Below are 25,164 nucleotides of genomic sequence, written 5' to 3'. Positions count from 1 at the left end.
TTCTCCGTTCTTTTTTTTCAATTGTAGTGCTGCTAATATATGTCACTGTTGTACTACTGTATTCCCGTGCTATGATTTCCTTGTTGGTTTGCTGTACCATTGTCTGTGTTACAAGGCCCTTGGAGCCACACAATTAGTAAATAGATAAATAAACTAGTTATTTCTAATTCGGCTACTTTTCAATACTGCGCATTGCTATTCCTCTGTTAAACCATTCCACATAGATTGGGCAGTTTCCATGTACCGAAAACATAAAAGAAAGAAAACCATATATTTCGCTTTCAGGTACCGTTTGCCCACAAGGATTATTAGACAGTGCAAAGAGTACCTGCTACAACAATTATCAAAACAATCAAACTGCATCCAAACTCCATTGTTGGTAAGCTATTTCTCATATGCGTTTTGAACGGCCACAACAGATTGTGATATAAAATGTGGATCAAGGCTGTCCTCACGCTTCTCCACTCACTGCTAGAGGAAATCTGCCTCCGCTATTTCCCATGAGTTGCATTACATTCCTCTCTCCTCGTATTTGAATGGGTGGGTGACTCAGAAATGTGCGAGAGAATAAAATCAGGGCTGTCACTCGAACTGTGCGGACCCACGCTTGGCACGCGACAGTGGCGGATCCAGGTGGGGAGGTGCGGTAGTAGTAATGACTGGAAACAGACTGCCGGCAACACACAACTTGGTCTAAATACGATTTAACTAGCAATTTAATTAAGTTAATTTTGACCCCCACATTAATCAGCACCCTCCTGGGAGTCATCACAGTAATGGGGGAGTATCTAACTCGTGTCCAGACCAGCTGTGTGTTGGCGGGAACCTGTGTCCATAAAAAAGAAAAAAAAATAGATAGAAAGAGAGTGGAAAGAAGCAATTTATTTGAAAACCAATGATACCGTGGTGAAGAAACCGCTCCGGAACACCTGAGTGACCAGCGACCACCATGTTTCTTGTTGACGGCCGGTAGTTGCACAGATCGATGACAATTGGCCACCTAGTTACAAGGCATCACACCAGATGGAGGCACCATCATAGCTCTATGCGAGAAAGACAGAGAACGAGATACTAGCGGCAGGTACAATTGCAACACTGCTCAAAAGTCTAGGCATGCCAGAGCACGTGGAAAAGGTCTAACTGCTACTGCTAAACACCACGGAGAAAACAGTACACATCGGGGGGGGTGCCTCGCGTGCCTCGGTGCATCGCGTAAAGGGGTGCGTCCATTTGATGCGACTCTGTTTCATCTCGTACAAGATGCACTTGTCACTCAATGTGAAAATGCTGACTGTCAACGGAGCTAGCTTTTCGGAATGCGCTGTCTGTCGTAGGCTATAGCGTACCTTTTCATGCTTCTCATATTTTGTATCGACGTACCGAACGTACTGTTCGACATGGTTTTGTACAGAAGTCGCTCGAATTTTGTGGTCTCTGCATTCCTCAATGCGACGTTTCTCTGCACGAAGGTTCGCAAAAAGTTGTCTTGGTGGAACGAGAGGATGCTGTGAACACGTTTTATTTTCATGCCCAGCCTCACGTACAGTGAGAGCAATGCATAATGAACGACGTAGCGTTCCTTGTTGCAGCACGTCAGCAAGAGTTTCTTTGTGGGAGGGGCGTTTAGCGTCAACGCGTGTTTCATGTGCTGCTGGTAGGGGGACAGTTCGTTCTCGTCCACGCACCTGTGTTCGTGACTAGGGGAAAATCTCTGGTGAGCGCGTGCAGTTCCTCGGGATATGACAAGTCTACCACATAGACGTAACCCACTTTCGAATTGTGAGGAATGTTGAGAAAATCTATCTCGTTCCACCTCGAAGGATCGACCGACTCACACCACCTGTCGGGAGATGGAAAGTCATCGCGTACAGGCACAAACTGTTCACGTCGAGGTACTGGATAAAAGTATTTTCTTCCTGGGGATCGTAATCGTCACACCCCTTGTGATTAGCCCGACAGTATCTGTGGAAGCTGTTACAAATGCCTTCCCTGATTCCCTTCTCGATCGTTTCGTACATCTCGCGATCGCTCATGAGCTCGAGTTTGACTTCGGTGAGTTTCAGAGCGCTGCTCCACGCGTAACTGGCGAGGGACATGGCATGTAGTATATCCATCCCATCCGTGTCTAGCGCAATCTTCCTGAAATACAGTACGACATCGCAGAGCTGACAGGCGTCGAGTGTGTAACCGCCGAGGTTCTTACATTCGAACAATTCGAAAGTCTCGAGGGCGTACTGATAGTCCTCGTCCGTGATCTCGTGGTCGTTCAGGTCACTTTTGAAAGCTTACTTTGGCGGTAGTGCGGGCAAATTGTACGCTTCGAAACTGTCGACGAAGGTGTACGGGTAGATGCCCTTCCTGAGGAGGCACCTGAAACGGTCACCATACATTTGACGGGTGGAACGTGGACATGTTTGACACAGGTGTGCCTGGTTAGGTAGAAACTCAACAGGATCAACGTGGCTCCAACCAAAGTTAGCTCGAAAGAGGGGTTCGGACGTTTCGGAGCCGAATCGGCTCCTTCTTCAGGGGTGACGAAAAGGCTAGTGTGCAGCACGCTTTATACCCGGCTGGTTATTGTTTTGGTGATTACGTGACGAGGTGCGTTGACATATATGCTGGGTAAAGTCACCAGGGACCGGTTTAGGTTTCTGGGTGTTGACTGTGTGTGCCATGACTCAACGAGGAGCCTTCTCGTGAGGTCACTTTCACAGTCAAGAAGCTGTGCATTGTCAAAATCAATGACGTGGCCTCTAATCTGGCAGTGCTCAGCGAGCGCGCTGTGTTCTAGGTCACACTTGCGAACATCGTTCTTTTGTTGCTGTAATCTTTGGGGGACGTTCTGGGGCACTGGGCGCAAGGAATTTTGTAGATTACACCTTGCGTCTTCTCTTTAGGCGGGTGGTCTTTTGGCCGTGGCATTAGCTGTCCGAGCGTTGACACGGGTTTTTGGGCCACACAGATCCCCTCCTTGGCTAACCTCCTTGCTAACGCTTCGCTCGTGCCTTTCATGTACGGGATGGTGATACGTTTTGACTGACGCGTAGGAGCGTCAGCCGTACAAGAACGGTCATTTGGCTTGCAATACTGGTGACGTGAGATTTTTTGAATAAAATTCTTGGTGTAGCCATTTCTTCGTAAGTCAGACATAATAACTCTTTCCTCCCTCTTTCTGCTTTCTGCGGTCGGGCAGATGTTCTTGGCCCTTGACATAAGGGACGAGACAACCACCGCTCTGCGACTTGTCGGATGGTAAGAGTCGAAGGGGAGATGTCGTCCTGTGTGCGTTGGTTTTCGTCACCCCTGAAGAAGGAGCCAATTCGGCTCTGAAACGTCGGGACCCCTCTTTTGAGCTAACTTTGGTTGGAGCCACGTTGATCCTGTTGGATTTGACGGGTGCAATGTAATGCGCCGCTGGCAAGGAGGGTTTCCACCAGGTTCAACAAGGACAGGTTGAAAAACTGCGTGGTATCACGGAAATGGAGATCGTCGATGTTGACCCTCTTATCTTTTCCGAGCTCGAAGCTAAGATCCACGGTTCACCCAGATTTAGAACTTGCATGTGGCGGAGAAGGGAGCTCAAATCGTACTGCAGGTTGTGCATGCACACAACGAGTTCTTTGGTGTTCCGACACGTAAACTTACACGTATCACACAGCGTCGAAGAACCGGCTCTACGAAGCGGGTGTGGTCATGGTGCGACATCTTCCGTATGTCGGTTAAATTCGATTCCACGAAACTCGAAGTGCGTTGCGCTCGCGTGTCGAAAGTGGTCTTCCATACTCATGACCAACGGCGAAGGACAGCGGTTCAACCTATCGATTTGATCGCTAAATCCCTCGAGCGCGAGCAAGCATTTTTCTGCCGCGTTGGAGGCCTAGTATTTTTCCATCGCAACTTCTCACTACAACGATGCAGTACGAGTTCATCCTCTGCACACTCACGGCGTCCTTAACGAGTGCATCCTTTTCCAAAACGCTCTCCGTGTCTAATACTGCAAAATAGGGATAGGGATGCATGTACTGTATCTTTGTGAAGGAGATGCTTTCCCCCACTTTTGGCATTTCGAGAATCACTTCGTTTACATCTCGACACAGACGTTTGTGCTGCTGCAATGCCTCTCTCGTCCCGTAACCGGACGTGCATTTCTCGCAATAAAAATAGTCACTTCGTCCCATGAAAGTGCTACATTTTTTAATGCCATAGAAATGCTGCCTAAGCTGGAGCAGATGGACTTTATCTTTATGGAGCGTGTAGGGAACCCGTCCGGTAGTACATGGAGATTTTGTTTTTTCTCTCCCACAGGGTAATGTCTTCGTAAGTGACTGGGAAGCAGGGTAACTAGTACGTTATGCGCGTCTCCGGATTCTTGTATTTGCGGTATCTGGCATAATCGTTTGGTTTGTTCCTCAACGGATGCAAGAGTGCCAGCACGCTAGACTTGAAACACTCGTTTTCGTGATTCGGTGGGAGTTTGACGTTTGTGAGAGTCCTCTTTTTTCTTTTCAAGATTTCTGGAAGCTCGATCGTGCACCCAATCCGCTTCGGTCTCAAACGCGTTAGTTTTAAGTCTACACATTGGACGTCGTTCGAGGTGAAACCAGACCCTTCTCTCGTATAGTTTTCTACGCATTGCAAGGACTCCGCGATGGCAGCATTTATCGCGCCTTCGATTTGGTGGTTATGAACCACTCTCATGTGAAGGTTCACGTGAAGGACATGAGAAGTCAACCCGTCCTCCGTCCTTAACGATGAGCGCTTTCGAGCACAGACAATATTTGAAAGGCATGGGATACACTTCCAGTACGCGCGTGATTACTGGAGCTATGCTTGGTAGATCGCAGTCGAGTCGCAAATCGCCGACGTTGTCGTCGTGCGGGGAACAGAGAAGCGTGTACCTCGTCGCCGTTCCGTCGAATGCCTCATCTGTGACAAAGAAAGAAAGAAATCGTCTCTCCGTGACGGAGGGATGATTCTACGGCCTGTTCTCGTAATTCAACGATTCTACGACCCTGCACAGGCTCTGCTTCGTTTCGAAATTCTAGGCTTGCGTCTGGTGATTCATCTCTAGCCCTACCAGACAGAGGAATGAAACCTGCATACGGCTGATCCCCTTCCCCCATGAGCAATTCGTCTGCATTGTCATGCCCATCTAGAGTTTCGTCGTCGTCCGTTTCGTTTTTTTTTTGTTGTGGTGGACACTGGTCGAGAAACTCCAGCCATTGGCTTGACTCGAGCCTTCGTCCGTATTTCGACTTTCTTCCCGGCTACAAAACCAAAGCTGAAGGCTAATTCATGTATAACCTCTCATGATAAATAAAAAAAGGTTGCGTATACTCTCATTCCATCTCAGTCATGATGCCCAAGCACAGGTTTGGAACCTTCGTGCAAACGCGAATGTATCGGGACTTGCTGCGATTACGCGTTTATATCACGGCGATGGGCTGCGAGGGTGATTTTCGCTCGATTCTCAAGACGATACCCTTACGTAGCGTTTCGTAGATTACAAGTTCGAGCTGTTGGAAAAGTATATACGAGGACTGGCAATTGACCCGTGTCTCATCAATGCGGGTTTCAACCGACCTCTCGTCCATCGCTAGTAGCTTCTCCACACATCCTTCAACGTCACAGTGACCAGCGACGAGCGTCGGGTCAGCACGTTGGAAGATTGTCTCGCAAGTGTCTTGTGTATGTCGTGAAAAAATAAACAGAACATTTTACGAAACGAGTTCGCCCACGAGGAGACGTTTTCGTGTTTCGTCATTCTCTTTGAGGTTACAGGAAAACATGGATTCACAATTTTTCAAGCTGTAGCGTTTGACATGCGCGTGGCTACGTAGATAGAAAAAAGCCCGCAGTAAGGCGAAAAAGGCGATTGAATACACTTGTCGTTATACTCATCCACTAGTAAAGTCCTTCGAAGGTTTGCTTCGATGGGGGGAAGTCCTTTACTGTCGAAAAACACGGCAGACCCGTCGTAGTTTTTCAGGTAGAGCACCCAGTGCTGGCCGCGCTTTCTTCGCTCTTCCGTATTGATGATTAAATAACCGGGCTTGTGTAGAACGAAGGCTTCGTTGGAAGCGCAAATGCCTGTCAGCATGGAGGAAGTGAGGGGGTTCAGGGACACGAGTTCCAAGATGTCGCTCTCGTAATCTTTTCTATGCGAAGGTGACCGTATGGTCCTTGTCGATGCACATGAGCTTGGGACACTCGGAAATTAAGAGGACGGTGACCGCGTGTGGAAGGACTTTAGCGAAGCGTAATTGCAGGCGAACGTATCCTTTTCGCCACTCGTTCAAATGTGAAGGAGAAGAACACTTGTCCACGTCCAAGTTGAAGAAGAGAAGGAACCGGTCATAGCTGTACTTGAAATGTTTTTCACTCAGTTCTTGCAAAAAATTGCAAATTTGGACAAGGTCGTTCTTGAAGGTCAGATATGCCGATCTTGAGGTGCCGCAGAACTGAGCAGTACTCGCGCTGTGTGTTCACTAGCGAACACTGAATATGTGTGCGAAATATCTTGGTCCAACTGTTCGTAGTTTTTTCGTAGAAATTTTCGTAGTTTCGTAGTTTTTCGTCGTTCGTAGAAAACATTTTTTTAGTTCCCACGCCCGCCCCTCAGACCGTCGGCAAACCCCGCGCATGGGCGCACCGACATCACTGCTCTCGGTTTTATATATCTTTGTTTTGGCATGGACTCTTGCCTTGGCTGCTTGGCTTCTTTCGTTTCGTCCTCTGTGCATCGTACTATGGTAATCATACATAAGCGAACAGCTCTTATGTTATTGCTAACCCGGAAACAAAGCATGTGAATGTTTTTTTGACACAGCGTCGTTTGGAAAGTGCATTTCCTTGTTCTGACCTTGCCTTTTATGGGCTGGAGCGGTGTGATACGTGATATGCCACGGCGAAGCTGTCGAGAATGCGACGGTGCTACGCTGTTAGAACAATTCATCGGAGCATTCAAGTGTCACCTCCTATAAGCTGCCAAAAGACCAAGCAGTACGAAGCTCTTGGCTGACAGCGGTGCCTGCTAAGTTCCGCTCCAAGGATTTCGTCCACGAATGTTGTCATAGGCTACGCGCGACTGCTGAGGCAGTTTGGAATCTCGGCACGAAATCTTCTGATGAAAGTCTAAGATGGCCGACACACAAATTTTGAACGTGCCACTGAGGATCAAGACAAAAAACGAGAGCGGAAAGGTAAGTCGAGGTTCAGATATAAAAATAGCAAGCTTCATGAATCGATTGTGCAGCTGTCCTACTGCACTTACTCTAATGTAGGCACGATTAACAACACAACAGTATTCATAATCTAACTTGTGAATTACCACAGGTGCACGCTGAAGGTGGAAATGAAGCAGGATTTGGCTTGCATATGGTGCATGGAGAAATTGCTGACACGTTAGTTGCAGTCTAGCTGCCACCAACAGGTATGACAATGTGATGTTATAATTTGAGTATTCACCTATGTTCCATTTTTCATGGGCGCTCTCATGCAGGCATCTTTACACCACTCTTAAATCTGCCCTCAACATTACAACGTGTGCTTTCAGGGTGGAAAACAAAGGTCGCCATTCCGACTGTTGGACATACAGTCCTTTCTGACACGCAGAAGCTGATAAGTGTTTAGAATTTTCACTGTCATCAGCGTCCATTGAGGAAGGTGCTTTTACTATCTGTGAATGTTTGATTGGAGAATAGCCCAGAATTCATGTTAACATTGTCTACTCTAATTAATTCACTGTCTCTGTTCTGAGAGCTAGGAAAATTAGAACTATTTATTTGTCACAACTTCACACTGAATAGTGGTTCTGAATTTGCATGTAAGCTAAAATACCTGGATTCTACAATACTTGTGTTGAACCTGGTGCATTACTGTGGGCAATGCCACATTCTTTACATTTTAGTGGGTCCACTGCACAAATACTGTGTGCATGCTGCATACATGCTGTTCGATAGGCAAAAATACCTGAGCAGTGCTTTGTATAGTCTTTTTATCCAAAGTCCATAATCTTACTGCGAAGTCACAGTACATAGAACAGCACTGTGCAGGTATCCTGCGATACAGATTCACAACAGAAAGGAAGCCGTTGAGAGCATCTAAATTTTAATGAGACGAGAATTTCGTGCAGAAGGCTGCTCTTGTTAATGTCTAACGTGAAGTTACAAAATTCCAGAATATATAAAACATGTTGTAAGGTAGAGAGCGAGGGTTGGTAGAGACATAAAAATAAATATACAAACATACATTATAAAATAAAAAGGGGGTACAACTCCATCAGTTTCAAGCCGGCAAGGCATGAGTTGACAAGACACTGTAGCACTGCTTCCCTGAATGTCTCGCCCGTTAACGCCTTTTGTGCCAAATACTTATCTGGCCACCGTGTTCATTCATGTATTGTGCTACACAACTCATCCCTTGTCTGTTTGAAACTGATGGCATCATACCCTCTTTTTATTTTATTATACTATGTTTGTGTTGCTATTTGTATATTTGTACCAACCCTCGCTCAACTTGCTTTCTGCCTTACAACATGTCTTTATATTCTGGAATTTTGTAACTTGATGTTAGACCTGAAGAAGTACAGCCTTCTGTGCGAAAGTCTTCTTTCTGTTGTGCACAATCATTATCAAGTAAACATGACTATCCATTTCTTGTCATTAAATATTTTTCTTTTTTTTCTGCAGTGGTGAGCAACTGTAAGGACACATCCAAGAAAGGGATGTCTTTGGTATGACAAACCCTCATCACCTCAAGAGGATACAGTGGTTGATGAATGGTTCATGTTCTCAAGCACATGGAAACTTCAACATGAAAAAGCCAGTCAGTGCTAGCACCAGGAATTGAACGTGGACCGTCCTGCTACCAGTCAGGGATGTTATATTTCAAACACTCATTGACTTTTCGTGAATTACGTGTTGACATTGTCCCAGGGTGGAGCTCGCCACAGCTTATTTACTTATCTGTTAATGTTGCGGTGTGTGTTCTGTTTTTCTCTTTGTGTGTTCTCAGAACAGTTACTTTGGATCAGGTCAGGTACGTTCCATTTAGACATGGCAAGCAGAAAGTGGTGTTTCTCAACACAACTTAGCAGTGGCCTTCATGCATTACTGCTGCGGCCATTATGCGTGAATCGAAATCTGCACATTATGTTCCCTCTACTTTTATCTTGTATCTGCTATCATATAGTTCAGTACTTCCTTTAAGTGGGATGAATGGCAGCACATGAATGCAGGAAGGAAACTGTCATGTTGTGGCTAGTGTTTATATATTGTACATTTTACTACTAATTTTATTTCTTAGCTTTCGCTGGCGTATTGTGTCAAGCCATGTTATATTAATTTGGAACATGTTCATTTTAGTAGCTAGAGCAGCTGTTACACAGTGAGAACATAGCTTGTGTGTGTTTGTCTTTTCCACCGCTGCCCTTGGTCTTCCTCCCTGATTCTACACATGTCAGGGATAGGTTTCAGGACCGGTAGTTCGAGCCAAGTGAGAATTCCCTTTCAGGGGGTCATCACGCTGGCAGATAAAACCTATGGTTTAAATTATTTGCAGGACAGGAATTGCGTAGCTTCACACAAATACTACTACTACGACATGAGAGTGGTTTCAAATCTAGCTTTCTTGTGTTCCTGACATTATTGCGCTAGGTGTAGTATCCACTATGATCCTTTATATGGGGGTATGTACAGTGCAATCAACAGATGTTATTTACAAATCTGTGTTTCCTACTGTGTTGAAAAGGGGTAGTTTGTATCTGAGAGCCATACCAAAACACAGGCAGCCAAGGACAGACTTTTGATGCCCTCAGGAAACTTGGCAACACATTGCAGGGACTCTGGATGCTGCCTAAATTTCCAGAACACAGAGATCAAGGCTGCGTTTAAACAACAAGTGGTTAGAGAAATCCAAGACAGTTGCATGTGCAAGCAGTCCGTGCTTGAATTTGCTTCTGTGTAATTCTTTTTTGCCACTTCACATATATTCACTGTTATTCATGTCCACATGTAGGACTAGGAAGGTATAGCATGTGCATAAAAATAATTTCGTATGCATCCATGCATATGGTTCAGAAGATTAGATAGATGATAGATGTCCAAGCATATATAATTGTGCTTCATGTGCAGTGGGTATGCTAACGCATAACTTCCCTATAAGACTGCCCTCTGCGATAGGTTTGGTAATGTATCTCTAACTGTAAAGCCAAGAGGCAGTCAATAATGCTGCAGACAGGGTTGCAACTTACATATTGCTTATCATGTCCTACATGATAAATATTAAATACAAAGTGATTGGTGCAATAATTCCTGAGTACAGAATTAATTCCGAGGCTGGCCAGTGATGTCACCCAGGACGGCAAGTCACATAAATTACCTCTAACACTTTACACCCCATGGGCTGAGTTGTGAGTTGAAACAGCACTCTACAGAGGGATAAGGTGCACCCAGTGATTTGATTTCTAGGATCTATGTTATGCCCATGTTTTTGTGCTACGGTGCATGCTTATTACAAACAATATCCAGATGTTACACAAGAAATGCAGTAGTTTGTAGCGTGCCACACAACGCAGCATGACATGGGAGTGTGTGATTCAAAGAAAGCTTCTGGAAAATGCACAGAATCCCACAAAAACTTTAAAATGTGATTTGTATTTCGTTTTACGTCGCTTGTCGTTCCATAACATCGTCGACGGTAAATCGTACGTAAAACGTCTCCCATAGCAGTATGCAGTTTCTCAAACACATAGCACGATTTTTTCCTGCAAAAATAAAACGCTATCGACATTTTCTTGCTAAAACGGCTGTTGAAACGTCAGTCAATTTCCTAAGATGATTGACCCTGTAATGGGCAAGTGATGTAAAGGGCCGGGATAACGCGGACGCGACTTGATACAAATTGTACGTGCTCACAAAACACAAACGACGAATTCCAGTCACAACATCGCACAGAGCTTGGTTCACAAATGAGTTCGCAGCTGCTGCACTGTTTACTTATCGCGGAACCCGGCTGTCCGCCATCTTCAAGCACAGATATGTGAAGCCACGAAAAGCCGCAGCTAGAATCCGCTGACAAGTACGAAGGCGCCTACACGTCAGAATGCCTGTTCGGGTGCATCTACGTCATAAAAATGGCTGCGCCCGTGTGTGTTTTGGAATGAATTATCTATTTTTTTGACATGGTACTGTACCGAACTGGGAGAATGAAGGTGCATTTTGGGGAGAGCTGGATGTGGGCTTTCAGAATATCACAACGTTTGGAATATTTGGGATATCGGCATAGCTGACCTTTAAAGTCGTACTCGGCTCGCACTTGCTGGCCGTCCACGGAGAGCATCGAATGAGACAGGTCGTAATGGCGGAATTTGTAGGGGTTCGATTGGATGTCGCCGAGAAAGATGCATAATTTGGAAGGCACCCTTTCGGGATAGACGTTTTCAAAGTGAGCGTCCAAGCTCCCGGCACTCAAACTCCGCACTTTGGTTTCCAATCCGCGTAACACGAAGATGGCTGGCGTGGTCTGAAGCTGCCGCTCGTATTCGAAAAACAGGAAAGGTGCCAGCGTCACCTTTTTCAAGTGTAACGTCATTTCTTTAATGTCCACCTCATAATTGTACATTTTCTTGTCGTTGGGGGCCGATATGAGTTGAAATTCGTTGTTGCTTAACAGGAAAACGACGCGAATTTCGACGGCAGGCGCCATCAGGCGCAGCTGTTCAAACAGGTCGGTATTGATCTGTCCGACCAGGTTAAAGTATTTTCCACCATTCGTCGCTTTGTAACGTTGTTTCGAACCGCGAGACGAGACGTCGTAATCGTTTTTAAATGCTCGTCGTCCTCGACAAAGAGTCCAGCCGCGTGCACGGTCTCTTGAGCCAGGGGTGTGGAATGAAGCACGACGTCCAAAATACTCCTGTAGGCGTACAACTCGTTGGAACTGACTAGCTTGTTGTTCGCATAAACGGTGACCGTCTTAAACATGCCGCTCAACAGATGCTTTATTGGGAAAATGACATCTTTCTCGTCCATTTCTTCCCTGTCCTCGCGAACAATGTGCGCGGTCAAAGACACGAAACTTCCGTAGAGATCCGAGTGTGCCCTTTGAAAATTTTGAGTAGAAAATTCGATCACTGTATTATTTACCCCATTGATCGGATAAAAGAGTTGGTATGAAGTATCTTCCACGCTGTATTATATGGAAGGGGGCTCGAATATAATTACGTCACTCGTCAGCACAGCGGCAACCGTTGCGACTGTTTTTTGTTTTTCCTTGACGTTATGATGGTCGAGGCGCACAGCGGATGTGTGATCCTCACAGCAAGCCAAAGATATCTGCAGGGGCGTCGTGTGTCGGCGCCCTTTGTTGTCTTTTGCGACGTTTCTTTCCATTGTTGTTTCCAGAGCCCTCCATGGAGTCCAGCACGTCTCTCTCCGTTGCTATGGCCATCTTTTTTACTGCGCGTGATATTCCTTCGTAGTCGGCCAAATTCCGCGCCAAGCGCTTCAACGTTTTCTTGGCGATCGGTTTTATTTGTTGCCAGATGGGAACGATACACTTGGATATGTTGCTCAACACACCGCCCCCTCGTTGGAAAAGGGGTCCCGTGTACACGAGGATTATTTTGGGGGAATTACAGTACATATTTGAAATGCAACGTTAAATTGGTTCTACCCTTGGACCGCAACGGTAAACGTCTTCCCGTTTCGTCCACGAGAACAATCGTCACTGAGGGAATTTCGAATTGAGACAGGTTAAAATACTGGATGTTATCTAACCTGTAGGCGACGACGTGCTTGTCTTTCTCGTAATAAAAGGGTAGCATCTCTAATTTCATTCTTTTCCCGCTCCCCACGTACGTGGGTTCCACGATATCCTTCTAGACGATTAGCTCGTGAAACTTGGGTTCCAGTAGTACCTCGACAGACCTTGTGGCATCCTCCTCCCCCGTGAACACTGTGCGCGATTCGAAGCACAAAAGCACGGCCATGTACGCTGAAAGTCTTAAGATGGTGGTGCCCTCGGAAAGCTGAATTTTACAATTCTATTCGGTTCCTTCGAAGCTGAAGCGCTCGCGTTCGCCTACGCGCTGGTTAATCGCATCCAGGAGTGCTTGGGGTGTAGCAAAATAGCTGGGAGGCAGACGTACAGCTCGAAAGCAGAGTTAACTGGAAGTCCGCTTCAACTGGCGGAGCAAGAGGGGAGCCACCCTAGCGGCCTTTAGCAGGAATAAAGGGAGACAGCATTTCGACATTTCCATTCCAGTCGGAGGGGTGTTCGCTGTGGTGTGCCAAACAGTTCCCAATCAATCTGGCGTTATCAACGCTGCGTCACCTGTTTGTGTTTTGGACGATTGTGTCTAAGATAATGCGGAGAATCGATGTCGTGCCACGTGCCTGGAAACAGGTTGGCTCAAGGGCACGCGTCATCCGAAACGCTCATTGTGGGATCGAATGAAATGAATCACAACTTCTCACTTTAAAAAAAATTTACTGTGCTCGGAATAGAGGATGCGAAGAGACTTGAAATAATTAACGATGTTGATCGCAAAACCATCGTAATTTTTTAAATAATAATAAAACAATGCCTTCATGGTGTAGCATCTCCCGTTTTTCTGGAGTTTCTCGGAAGAACAGCCAATTAGTAAACACAAACATTTGTGTGCATGCTGGCACACAGTCGGGGAGTCACCGTGAAGGATTTCTATTATTGGTATTTCTATTTGAATGATGATCAGAACTAGATTCACTATGACCGCTTGTGCGTCTGGAAATACTTGTTCAGTGTGTTACATAGGACCATGGTTTGCAAATTCGAAGTGATGTCGCCAAAAGCGACGGGTGTGGCGTGCTCCAATGAGATGGCTTCGCGTTCGCTCAATTTGGGAGGCTTCACTGCATGACTTGCTTCGCGTGATACCAGCGAAGCTTCGAGCTCCTGTGCGAGCCGAGGGTTCAATTCGACGGGCTTCACGTCTACGGGTAAGACAAAATCGTATTGCGATTTATTGTACGTTGTTAAAGCGCGCGTGCACGCAGTGGAAGTAGAAGCATGCAAGTAGTGCATGCGTAGCGGCCGCGGCGAGGCGCTCCACTCACTTGCGCACTGGCTCTCGTGGAGTGAGGATGTGCGGTCAGTCACTCCGCCGTCCCTGCGTTGCGCCAGTTGATCCTTGACTGTCGTCAGGATCGGATGCACCATCGCCGCGGGGGAAAAGATGACTGATGTCACCGCACTCGTGTTAAGCCTTTTCTCACACGTTTGCCGTAACGAATAGGGCTTATTCCCCGTACGCGCATGCTTAGAGTTGTTTAGCCGTGACCCATAGTGTACCAAGCCTGTTGACGCACACCTGTTAGCGTTGTGAGCTTAGCATTTTGTGGTTGTCGTCTTGTGTTACCTGTTGAATTTCGTAGCGTTGTGCGTTGACGCTGAGGTTAGGCCTAACCGGTTGCCACTAAACCTTTTCCCAGATGTGTACTGTTTTCTCTGTGCTGTTTAGCAGTAGTGATTTGACCTTTCCCACGCGCTCTGGCATGCCTAGACTTGTTGAGCAGTGTTGCAATTTTACCTGCCGCTAGTATCTTGTTCTCTGTCTTTCTCGCATAGAGCTATGATGGTGGCTCCATCTGGTGCGCGATGCCTTGCAACTAGGTAGCCAATTGTCGTCAATCTTTGCAACTACCAGCCGTCGACCAGCAACATGGCGGTCGCTGGTCACTCGTGTGTTCCAGAGCGGTTTCTTCGCCGCGGCATCGTTGATTTTCGAATAAATTGTTTCTCTCCACTCTATTTCTATCTATTTTTTCTTTTTTACGGACACAGGTTGCCTCCAACACACAGCTGGTCTGGACACGAGTTAGATGCTCCCCAATTAATGTGATGACTCTTTGTAGGGTGCTGATTAATTTGGGGGGTCCCATTTAACTCTAACTGCTAATTAAATCGTGTTTAGACCAAGTTGTGTGTTGGCGGCAGTCTGTGTCCAGTCATTACTACTTGCGGTAACATGGGTGTCTATTGTTGTACTATGGCGATTGCGGAAGTGAGCTCGCTGATGCGTGTACCCGAGACATGCCAATAGAAACTGATAAGGATCGCTGTCGTTGTTTCGTTGGCACACACCTGGAAACTGGTTTGTGAACCCGCACAGATAATCCGTAGCACTCTGCACTGCTTCAGTGAGTGAAAACTCGGGTCAGAGTACAGCTGACGACGATTCTCCTATGAATGTTCCCATTGCTCCCTTTCCTTGTTCGTTTTTTTCGTCGCCGCTACTTGTGGAAATAGAGATGACAGTTAGCTAGACAGTTAATTAGACAGTTGACGTATGCTACCTGCCTTGCGGACGTAACAGGCAGCGTGTTGGTTCTTCTCAGTGCGCGAAGCTCTCATCTTTTCCGCTGGCGCAGAACTACTGATGGTATCCCTTTTGTACGTAAAAACGATAGCATACGATGCACTGAACTCTCTAGCTTGTATCTTTTAAAGAAGTAAAGAAGACTTGCACGTCGTCACATCTCACAAAATGTTTTCCATTTCGGGAGAGCGGATATTCCATATATGTGCGCGTGCTGACACACTTTTCACGAAACACAAATATGTAAACAGGTGAGTGAGAACGGGAACTCAGTAGTTCACAGGCTTAAAGAGTGAGCCTGTGGTCTGTGCAATGTGTACTATTCCTTGATATGCTCAGGACATCTGAACTTGTGGTGTCGCTCTGGCAAGGGGTCGTACTAGCTGACTAGCGAGAGTGCTAACGTACTCGGTGATTGCATGCCAATTTGCAGAAAGGCCAAGATGAATGATACTGCAGGCTGAGCTCATAGACTGTTCCTTCTCCTCCTTGCTCTTTCTCCTTGCAGCTCCTTGTGCTTGCTTCTCCTCAATATTGGCGGCATACAGATTAGTGGCAACTTCATATAAGCGGATCGAGGCGTCGAGTTCAATTCGCTCATGTAAACGATGTTGAGTCGAGGTGAAGCCACGCAGAGTCGAGCAGCGTCAACTCGACAGCGGGGGTGGGTTGACTCGCTCGACGCAATCACTGAAGTGCATGTAGATGCGCTCGGTCCGAATTCTGATCGAGCGAACTGTGCGACCGAGTCCATCCTGTCGCTGCGTCCGAGACAGCCATACGGTCAATCCAGGCCAGAACAAGCGGGTCCAGAAAAAGAAACTGGAAAACGCATTCACTGCGACCGGCTCCCATTTGAGCGACTTCATGTAAGCAGTGTCGGGTCCAGTTCACCTCGACTTGGTGATATGGTGGTTTATATAAACGCGGCTACTGATGTGGGTCCGCTGTATGAACAGGGCAGCGGTGGGGAGGGGAGTATGTATTATTTTGTCAGAAAAAGTCGGCCAGCAAGGGCGGCATGCTATATCTCACGCAAATTGACTGTTTCCGAATTATCTCGATTTACGTTCGACGTAGCTTGCCGATTCGAGTGCCGGGAAAAACTGTTCCATCTCTCCTGCGCAGTTCACTGTGCTGCTTATTCTGCGTGACTCAATCAAGGGATGTTACGAGATGGCGTCAGAATGTCCCTGAAACTTCGGAGATTCTGGTATACGTCTTATCTCTTCCAGTGTGATCGAATACAGCAGGACTTGTGTTCCGGAAATACTCGCAAGACCAGGATGCGATGAAACGTTTCTTCTTGACCAGTTCTTTAAGGACATCAACGCCGACTGTGGAACATCGAAGCCAGTCTGTGAGTATCAAATAAAAAAGAATGCCAGGGGCATAAAACATGTTACATGGCTTGTGTCAACAATTGTGTTTCTAAATCTAGCGATAAAGTTGCCATATTTCACAAGCACTGCTGCCCCTGCTGCCATTATCGTCCCAATAATAATCGAAAAATTTGAAGTCTACTTTTAACTCCTTTATCCTGTAATATTTATCTTAATAAAGCTGGTGGTGTGACCAGCCTAAGGCCATACATACCACTATGTTCAACAACATAACACTCACTGCTGGTAACAACGACAGGTAGGTACTTTTCACTACCTTCACAGCTTCACTCTTTACGTAAGATACAACACTTTATGAAATAGTTGTCTCAGTTAGTACTTAAATACAACTCGTGAATGAACCTGTCGTAACACCCAGAATGTTGGACTATTATTCCACTCAAAAGCCCTCAGTAAACACATAAGAATATGAGGAAAAAAAGAACAACAAGACAAGTGTCTTCTGTGCAAATGACTCGAAATTAGAAGTATACGCAGTTCTCGAGTGCCGAAACGAGAAGGCCTTGGCTGTTGGTAGCTTATATGGGCCAGAAACGGGGCCGATCTATCTGAACAGCCTGTACTGCGATGAGCCTCATTGCTCGAAACCACGTGGTCCTTTGACGTGGAATAAGCGTCGCTCTTTTTGTGCTCAAGAGGTTTGGGGATTTTGTTTCGACTCATTTGCATAGCAAGCTTTAGCGATTTCTTCGTTCCGCACATCACCACCATTAATGGCGTAGAGTATCGCCCCTCGCGATGATACTCCCCATTTATCATCCTAAAATAAAGCTGTTTTACCGATTTCTGTTTCAAAGTAAGTGTTCGTTTGAAGATACGTACAACTCGCGTTTTGCCCAAAAAATGTAGGACCAAGAACCAAGTACCATGTGTGCAAGATATCATCGCTGTTTCTCTCAGTTTTTCTTTTTCTTGTTGCAAAAGTCTAAGCAATGAAATAGCGCCCTGTACATAATCAAGCTGCATACAGGTGCGCATAATCAAGGCAGAAGGTAACTTTCTACTCGCTTATCTAACTAGAACCAGCCGTGCCGTTCACTTTGTTGCCTGTCACGTCATATAGTGCCACGCAATTCGCAAAACGTTGCAAGTGCAATGATACAGCCGTACATTTCTGAGTGACTGGAAGAAAATTGCGCGATTTTCTTTGAATTCAATGAACTTGTGACAGTAGCTGAAATCGAGGAGGGCCGGAAAGACATGACCGGAGGTTTACCACTAGCACACAGGGATATGCAGAAAAAGAAAAGAAAAGATGTTTCATCATAAAGTATCGTAAAGAAACCTAAAATCAAGAAGAGCTGCAATCCTTTCAATTGAATACAATTGTGAAAAGCAGGGGAGGTAAAGGACACAGGCATAATCCCAACAACGAAAAAAAAACGAAAAGAGGCACTGCACCTCAAGCATTATCACGATCTAGACGTCGATGCCAATGACCACACCCTTGAAACTAATAATAATAATAATTCCGAGCTTTACGTCACAATTATTTTCCATCATGTTCGAGCATAATAGACGACTGGCACAGGCATGGTTGAGGCCGTCCGCGCAATGCGTGCGCTGGAAGACCTGTTACCCGCATTTTCATCTAGAACTATACCAATAATAGATAAATAACTAAAACAATCCACAGGGCGCTCTAAGATAAAACGAAAGAAACTGGGAGCAGCAATGCCATTTTTGCAGCCAGACGGACACTCAGCGGAAAAGTACTTGTAACTACTGGACGTCCGAATTACCTGGAAGTCAATATGGTACGGTATTGACTGTTTCCGAGAAAATGCGAGACAGCGGAATCAACGGCAATCATTATTTATTGACCCTTGTCTTATCAAAAAAGCTGAAACAAGCACTACTTTGAGGTTGAAATCGCCACATATTGATACGTAATCAGCAGACACCGGAACTACGCACTTCTCGAGCGAAGAGACGACATGACGTTCACCTTATCTGGTGGTGGTAGTGGTAGGTATGGGATGCTTATCGTAGTCACATTCAGGCGGGAACATCACTGTGGGGATCGAGCGCCCTTTGCGGACTTCACAGGGAACTGTGGCGACATATGTCTTAAAGCGACTGAGGAAAACACGCCGAAAACACCCAGACAGGACAGCCGGCATTCGGATTCGAACCCGGTTCACCTCCCAGTCACATAGTACCCACAATGCCATGGGAGCTGGGCCGGAAAGCGGCATATTAGGTCAACAGATCAGCCTTTAGTTCAATCAGCTTATTCGATATAAAAAACACGTAACCCTCTGACGTGTCAACACCCGTCGCAGGTTTTGCGCACGAGAGTGGCGTGGTTTCAGTTCTCATTTTACACCGCAAAATTGGGCAATTATTCTTTATAAATAATACTATACTATAAGCAATTTATGTTATAAATTGTGTTATCGTTTACGGATGTTTAAAAATAGAGGATAAATTCGTATGATGACTGGGACCAATTGTGCTGTCTTGCATTCCTCCACAAAGGACTAACTCAGTTAAGTTTCACTTTATTTCATTTCATATTCCTCTTTTGCACGTGCATAAATATTATTAGACGTGAGAACAGTGAAAAAAAAACTGTGTTAAGCAGCTTCAGCGCCGCGCCGCTAAACACGATGGCGGATAAATAAGCGCCGTTATTTTGCAGATTTATAACTCTTACTTCATGACCGGATATATCCGCCACAGGGGTTAACCGCCACGGCTTATATAATCCTCCACGTTATACGTCACGTGCTCTATGCGCCACGTCTCCTGTACGTCCCCAGTGTTATGCGCTGAGCCCTCTATTGGCTTCAGTCAGCATACGCTATTTCAAATAAACGCTATGCCTCCAATCACCACACTTCACTCACCTGTGTGGAAAGCAAATTCGGTATATCTTTATTGACCCAAGGCACACAAAGATCATGTACAGCACCGATACTTTTGGCATGTATGAGGCCTGCTGGTGTATTTCTGAGGAGGCAGGTTGTTGCATTTTCACAACATGCCCGTGCGGTTCTTGCAGGTGATCTTGGTGGAAACATGTGCAATGCAGAATAACAGTGTTCCATTTGATATGCTTGTATCGAAATGCATTGCCCAGATGGCAAATTAGATACAACAGCAACACACATTAAGCTGAAAAAGCTACCTAAACATGCTGTTGCCTTGCCGATTCGACAAATTACAGCACGTAACAGTGCTCCACCAGGAACACAAATTACTGATGAACCGGTAGGACACTGTAGTGGATGAGTCACTTGAACATACAAGGACTTGTTCATTGAAGTTGAGGGACAAGGATTACCATGGCAAAACCAATGTGGGTATGATGCCCGTCCATTCTCACTCTAGTGGGCTGCAGTGTACATAATATCGCACAGTACCTCATAAACAACAGAATTAAATAACAGCACAGTTATCAACGCTAATATACAGTTAGGATGGCAAGATATTAACGACACATCCGTTAAATCGCCAAAATATCCTGCAGTAAAATGAAAGCTCGTAGGTGATTTCCACATTATTCGAGATCCCAATAAGAGGCATCTATGTTTTGCATCTAGTCTCTCTGGCCCAGGTTTGTGAAGAAAACCAGCGCAGACATTCAAGGATTTCTGCAGTTACTCGAATAATTGGTGACACTCTTTCGTTCACATGTCCACAATCTTCTACATACAAGCGCTGTCATTTTTATCGTGTTAATATGCCTCTGTTTCTAATTTGTTATTGAGACATGAATTATGTCGCATAGATACGATCTGACAAGGTCGTTGTTTGAAGCGGTCAAAAATGAACGCCTGCTGCTACGAATGATTCGAAATTTCGTTCGAATTTCGTTCCCCGAAATATTTAGATGAGTGTTCCCCCAGGCCGATTTCACGTCAGGTCATGCAGGCAGGTCCCATTGACCTCCAGATTTTTATTTTTATTTAGAAGTTCATCATACATGATGATAAACAGTAATCGAACGGTTTCTACCGAATAGCTTTTATGCAAAAAAATCGAGAAAATCCGACCTCGAATTCGAGTGTTTCACTTTTTGCCGTCTTTGGAAGCGGTATCTCTCCAGTTTTAGAAGAAATTCTTGCGTTCTTTTAGTATGCATCCTTTAGTATGCGTCCAGGCCAGCAGGACAATCGCAAATTTTGGTGCGCAGGTCGAATGCTCTGTGATATAGAAAGTGGCGAATATGCTCTCTAGTGGAATTTTGTTCCAAATTCGACGCGTGATTTCGCTGGTTGTAGGTGTCCCCACTGCTACATTTAGTATCATTTGTTTCCATATTTTAATGCTCTTTCATTTTATCATTCATATTATATTTTATCCACCATGCGTGTGTATCCTACACGTATCCGCTGAAACAGGCAAACGTTTAGACATAATTAAAGAAAAAACACGGAATTTTACGCGCCCATTTCCCGAAAAGACCACTTTGTATTTCAATTATGTTTTGCCAATGCATTGCCAGGCCTTAGACCTTTTGTCTACCACAGGGAAAAAAAAACTGCTTCAAATCCTGCACACGAGCGATAAGCGCGTTAAAAAATGGTCCTATAAACGGCGTTTGTACCTGTCTGAGAGGGGCTGGCGGTATTGCTGGTTGGCGGTTCTCTGTCGTTGTCCTGTGTGGTTGCAGGACGGAGTGTCGCCAGTTAAGTATGAAAGAAGGAAAAGTTTGACAGGGAGGAAAACTAAACACGAGTGCAACATAACGTAACAACACAATCACTGAAAGGTGATTTACCGGTGTAGATGTACAGAGCTTCGTTTCCTTCCTCTGAGGCGACCACGAGAGCTGTTTGTGCTGGCAGCATGGTTAATATTTCGTAAACATGCTCGGAGGGTATACTTACCGGCACTTTCATGACCGCCCGGCGAATGCCAATTGTGCACGGATGCCCCGACTGGCAAGTTCGGTGAGAGTTGCACGATGTCAACGGTGCGTTCAACGGAAGCGATGTCGCAATGTGTCACAGCCGTGGGGAGACTGCCCCAAAAACCAGCGCCGTCCGCCTAACTCTAACCCCCAGCAGGACGCCGAATGGTGCACGCAACGTGATGCAACGTCATCTTATTGCGTGATTTTTCTCGTTAACGTTTCGGTGGCGCTGTGGATAAGGCTGCAGGCAATTAACGAGGGCAGTAAAATATAAAGGGTTTGATCCGCCACCGGGTTTTACCACTGAAATATCTATGTGGAACAAGTGAAGCTGGGAACAGGGGATATTCCATAGGCAAGTTATCAAAGGCGGACTCATGCTTTGTATTATGAGTACCCAAATATATCATACTGTTCGTTTTCAGGCTTGGCGTGCAATCAAAAAGCAATATCAGATGCGGAAGATGTGTGCTTGAGGAAATACGAACAGGAACACGGAATCATTTCTAGAGGCCTGATGTCCGGCAACGACAAACGACTGTGCTGGTAAGCTCTTCGTCGTGTGCGTCGGCGGTTTTACTGCGGCATCATGAGAAATAAGAAAATGCGTGAACAATCTTAAATTTTGCTGAATGGTTTGCTTATATGGGCCAAATGTAGGAGCAGAACTCTGCAGAATGCTTGACACCCCCCGTGCAGGGCAAATACTTTGTTGTTTTAGGTTCAGACACCTGTCGATAATGATACTTCAAGCTGCCTACGGTTCCTCATAAGCCACTGGCAGCACTCCAAGGAATTACGGTGTACTGCTAGAGAGGACAACGCGCTGTGGGCTTTGGTTTGGAGAAACATTAACGCGAATACTTCGCGTCATTTCACCAAGCGCCCTAGCTGTCGGGTCCAGCTGAGACATTACGGTTGCGTCTGCGGAGACGAAAGAATCCGCTAGTCTCCTCATGCCTTGTGGATGGGTGGATGAATAGTCGCTTTTCTCGATCGCAGCGCCATGGATAGCGCTGGAGTTAGGCAAGCTCCATGGGATGCGGCTTTTTGAGGCGGCCGCACATTCTGCGCGGAATCTGTTATGGCATGCGTTCCCTTTGTATTTAATTTTCATTGTTTTTACGAATGCAATTCCTAAAGTTGCTCAGTTACAGGTGGTTGGACAATACAATCCTGGGTGCAATGTCTCCTCGCGTCTTCCAAAACGATTCCAGACTTAAAAAACTTCCAAAACCGGCAGGTCGCACGGTTGCATTTGCAACAATGCAACTCTACGACCATATGAGGCACACACCGGGTATAGACGGAAGTGTGTGCATTAACTCGCAATATGCAACACACGAAGCAGACAAAGCGGTTGTCCGCCTAGCGTCCTGTCGTCCTTCAACACCATGTCTACGTTTCATCCAACCCGAGTCGCTCGCATCAGCCCTCTTGCAGCATCCATTTTATTTCCATCGCAGGAATCGCACACGCTCATACATGCATCCTATATGTATTTCTTTATTTTAAATATAACCAACTACTTGAATGGGATATACAACAAACAACTGCGCGTTTACAGGGCATGTCAGTATGAAGTATGCACAAAACACATTACATACCGTTGCACACAGCGCCGTTCATAGCGATCTTAACGCACATCTGGCTGTGTTCTCTCAAGCCTCATATTCGCCTGCGAGCAGAAGTTAAAAGCAATGGTAACAACGTAAAAAAAACGAAAATGTCTGACACATCGACTACATATACCTTAAAAACGGAAAAAATCCTGAAAATGAAATCCCCCAAAGCGCCAATTGCTTGACATCCATCACGCACATTCTCACGCTTCGACGTTTGGTAACAGACTGATGAATAATACGGCGGGGGAGGGGGGGGACTTGCACAAACGCTTCCTCTTAAGCCCTGTTGAATGTTGCACAGAATGCAAAAACAATAGTTTCAAATAACAGCAGTAATACAGAGTTATCACGGCACATGTACTTTTGTGGAAATATTCAAAAAAATTCAACGATTTTCAAGGCGGACGGATCACTATGTGGTGCGGCGTTGAAAACTTGTTACAACGCGCCCTCCTTGGCCTAGGCGCCAGCGGCCAGCCTCCGCGACATTGGGCAACAGCTATTTGATTTGTTAGGAATAATTTTAATTACAGATTTCCATTCAATTTTCATTTCCTTAAGTGACATATTTTTCGATACAATGCGTATTCTGGAATTTCATTTGTCCGAATAAGACCAGTTCCTCGAATTAGTTCATTTTCTGCACGTACGTACAGCGTTCTTCCTAATCATATCATTACTTAATTTTAGAATGAGCATGTACTGTCGGTCACTATTACGCCCATTCCTCCAACAACTGGCGTCTCACTTATTGTATTACCAACATGCCCAGCAGCATGGTTGATCTCGTTAAATCAATTGGAAAACAGTTTCTCATTGATACCCATTAGAACAATTCTTCCAACTGACTTCTCATTCCTTGTATTGGCGGAGTCTGTGATACATAAAATGTTGGATCTCATTAAATCAATTGCAAATCAGCCTTTCCCATTGGCATCCATTAAACCAATTCATCCATTCGGTTCGTTATTCCGTGGATGCGGTCTTCGCCACACAACGCAGCGGAACCCAGTTTCGCGAAGGCAGCTTCACTGCAAACGTCCAATTCAGTCAATGATAAATAGTCGTCCTGCACACGTTGGACGAATTGGCAGTCCTGTTTCTCATTGAATCTAATTAAAATTGCGGGAAGAATTCAATGTGATCACGTCTTGTATTCCCTGCAGGGTTGTGCTTCAATGTCACGTGTTGTCTGTCTTACAATCAGGAGCTGGTTTGTAATTAGTGCGAATAGTAATAGTAGAATTTATTAGCCACGAGAAGGTCCGGGTCATGTAACAGATATCTGTCTGCTATCTTTTGCAGCATGTTGGACTACAAGAAGAATTGTGTTCCAGGCCAATTAAAACCAAAAGGTTGTGGTGAACAACTTCTTCAAAATTATGTTGCAAAGATGCAGAGTGAAATGAGATACAAATGTGCAGCATCGAACTCGATGTGTGAGTATAACCACAGGAAGAGCGCTGGCGCATAATGCATCCTACATGTGTTCGGGGAACAGTAGCTCTGATGACGTCGGTGGCAAAGGTCACCATATCGCAGGCGGAGTGTTCTAACTGGTTATAGCCTATGCTGTCTTCCGTTGTCGTTTTAAGGATTGCTACATTTTTTATATCTTTTAATGCTCAATTAATTAGTAATGGTGATCGCAACTAAGGTGGTAGTCTGACCAGCATTATCGCACAATTATTTATATATTCAACATGATGGCACTGACAAATGACCAAATTCAAAGAACCGTATCGTTAGCGCAGGGAATTGAGGGCGTGGCATGAAATTTGTGAGTGAGATTACTCCTTCGACACGCAACGCTTATCGGCAGGGCCTGATTAACGTTGCAGCTCGTGTTTGGAGAAGCGACACAAGAAGGCCAAACAGAAGATGACGCTTCCCTGTGGGGGGAGGCGTGAT

General features: G+C 45.6%; 1 protein-coding gene across 1 annotated transcript in view; it reads left to right on the top strand.

The window, feature by feature from the left end:
* LOC135374001 (uncharacterized) overlaps window positions 1-25,164 on the top strand; it is a 218,395-nt gene that overhangs the window by 43,373 nt on the left and 149,858 nt on the right. The window contains exons 6-9 of the mRNA XM_064607019.1: window positions 286-379; window positions 16,597-16,721; window positions 22,054-22,174; window positions 24,559-24,692. Coding sequence (XP_064463089.1) covers window positions 286-379; window positions 16,597-16,721; window positions 22,054-22,174; window positions 24,559-24,692 — 474 coding nt within the window. The remainder of the gene's footprint in view (window positions 1-285; window positions 380-16,596; window positions 16,722-22,053; window positions 22,175-24,558; window positions 24,693-25,164) is intronic.

This window comes from Ornithodoros turicata, unplaced genomic scaffold (assembly GCF_037126465.1).
Source record: "Ornithodoros turicata isolate Travis unplaced genomic scaffold, ASM3712646v1 Chromosome37, whole genome shotgun sequence".
NCBI classification, from domain to species: Eukaryota; Metazoa; Arthropoda; class Arachnida; order Ixodida; family Argasidae; genus Ornithodoros; species Ornithodoros turicata.
Note: the sequence above shows the minus strand (reverse complement) of the source record. Positions and strands in the feature narration are given on the sequence as shown.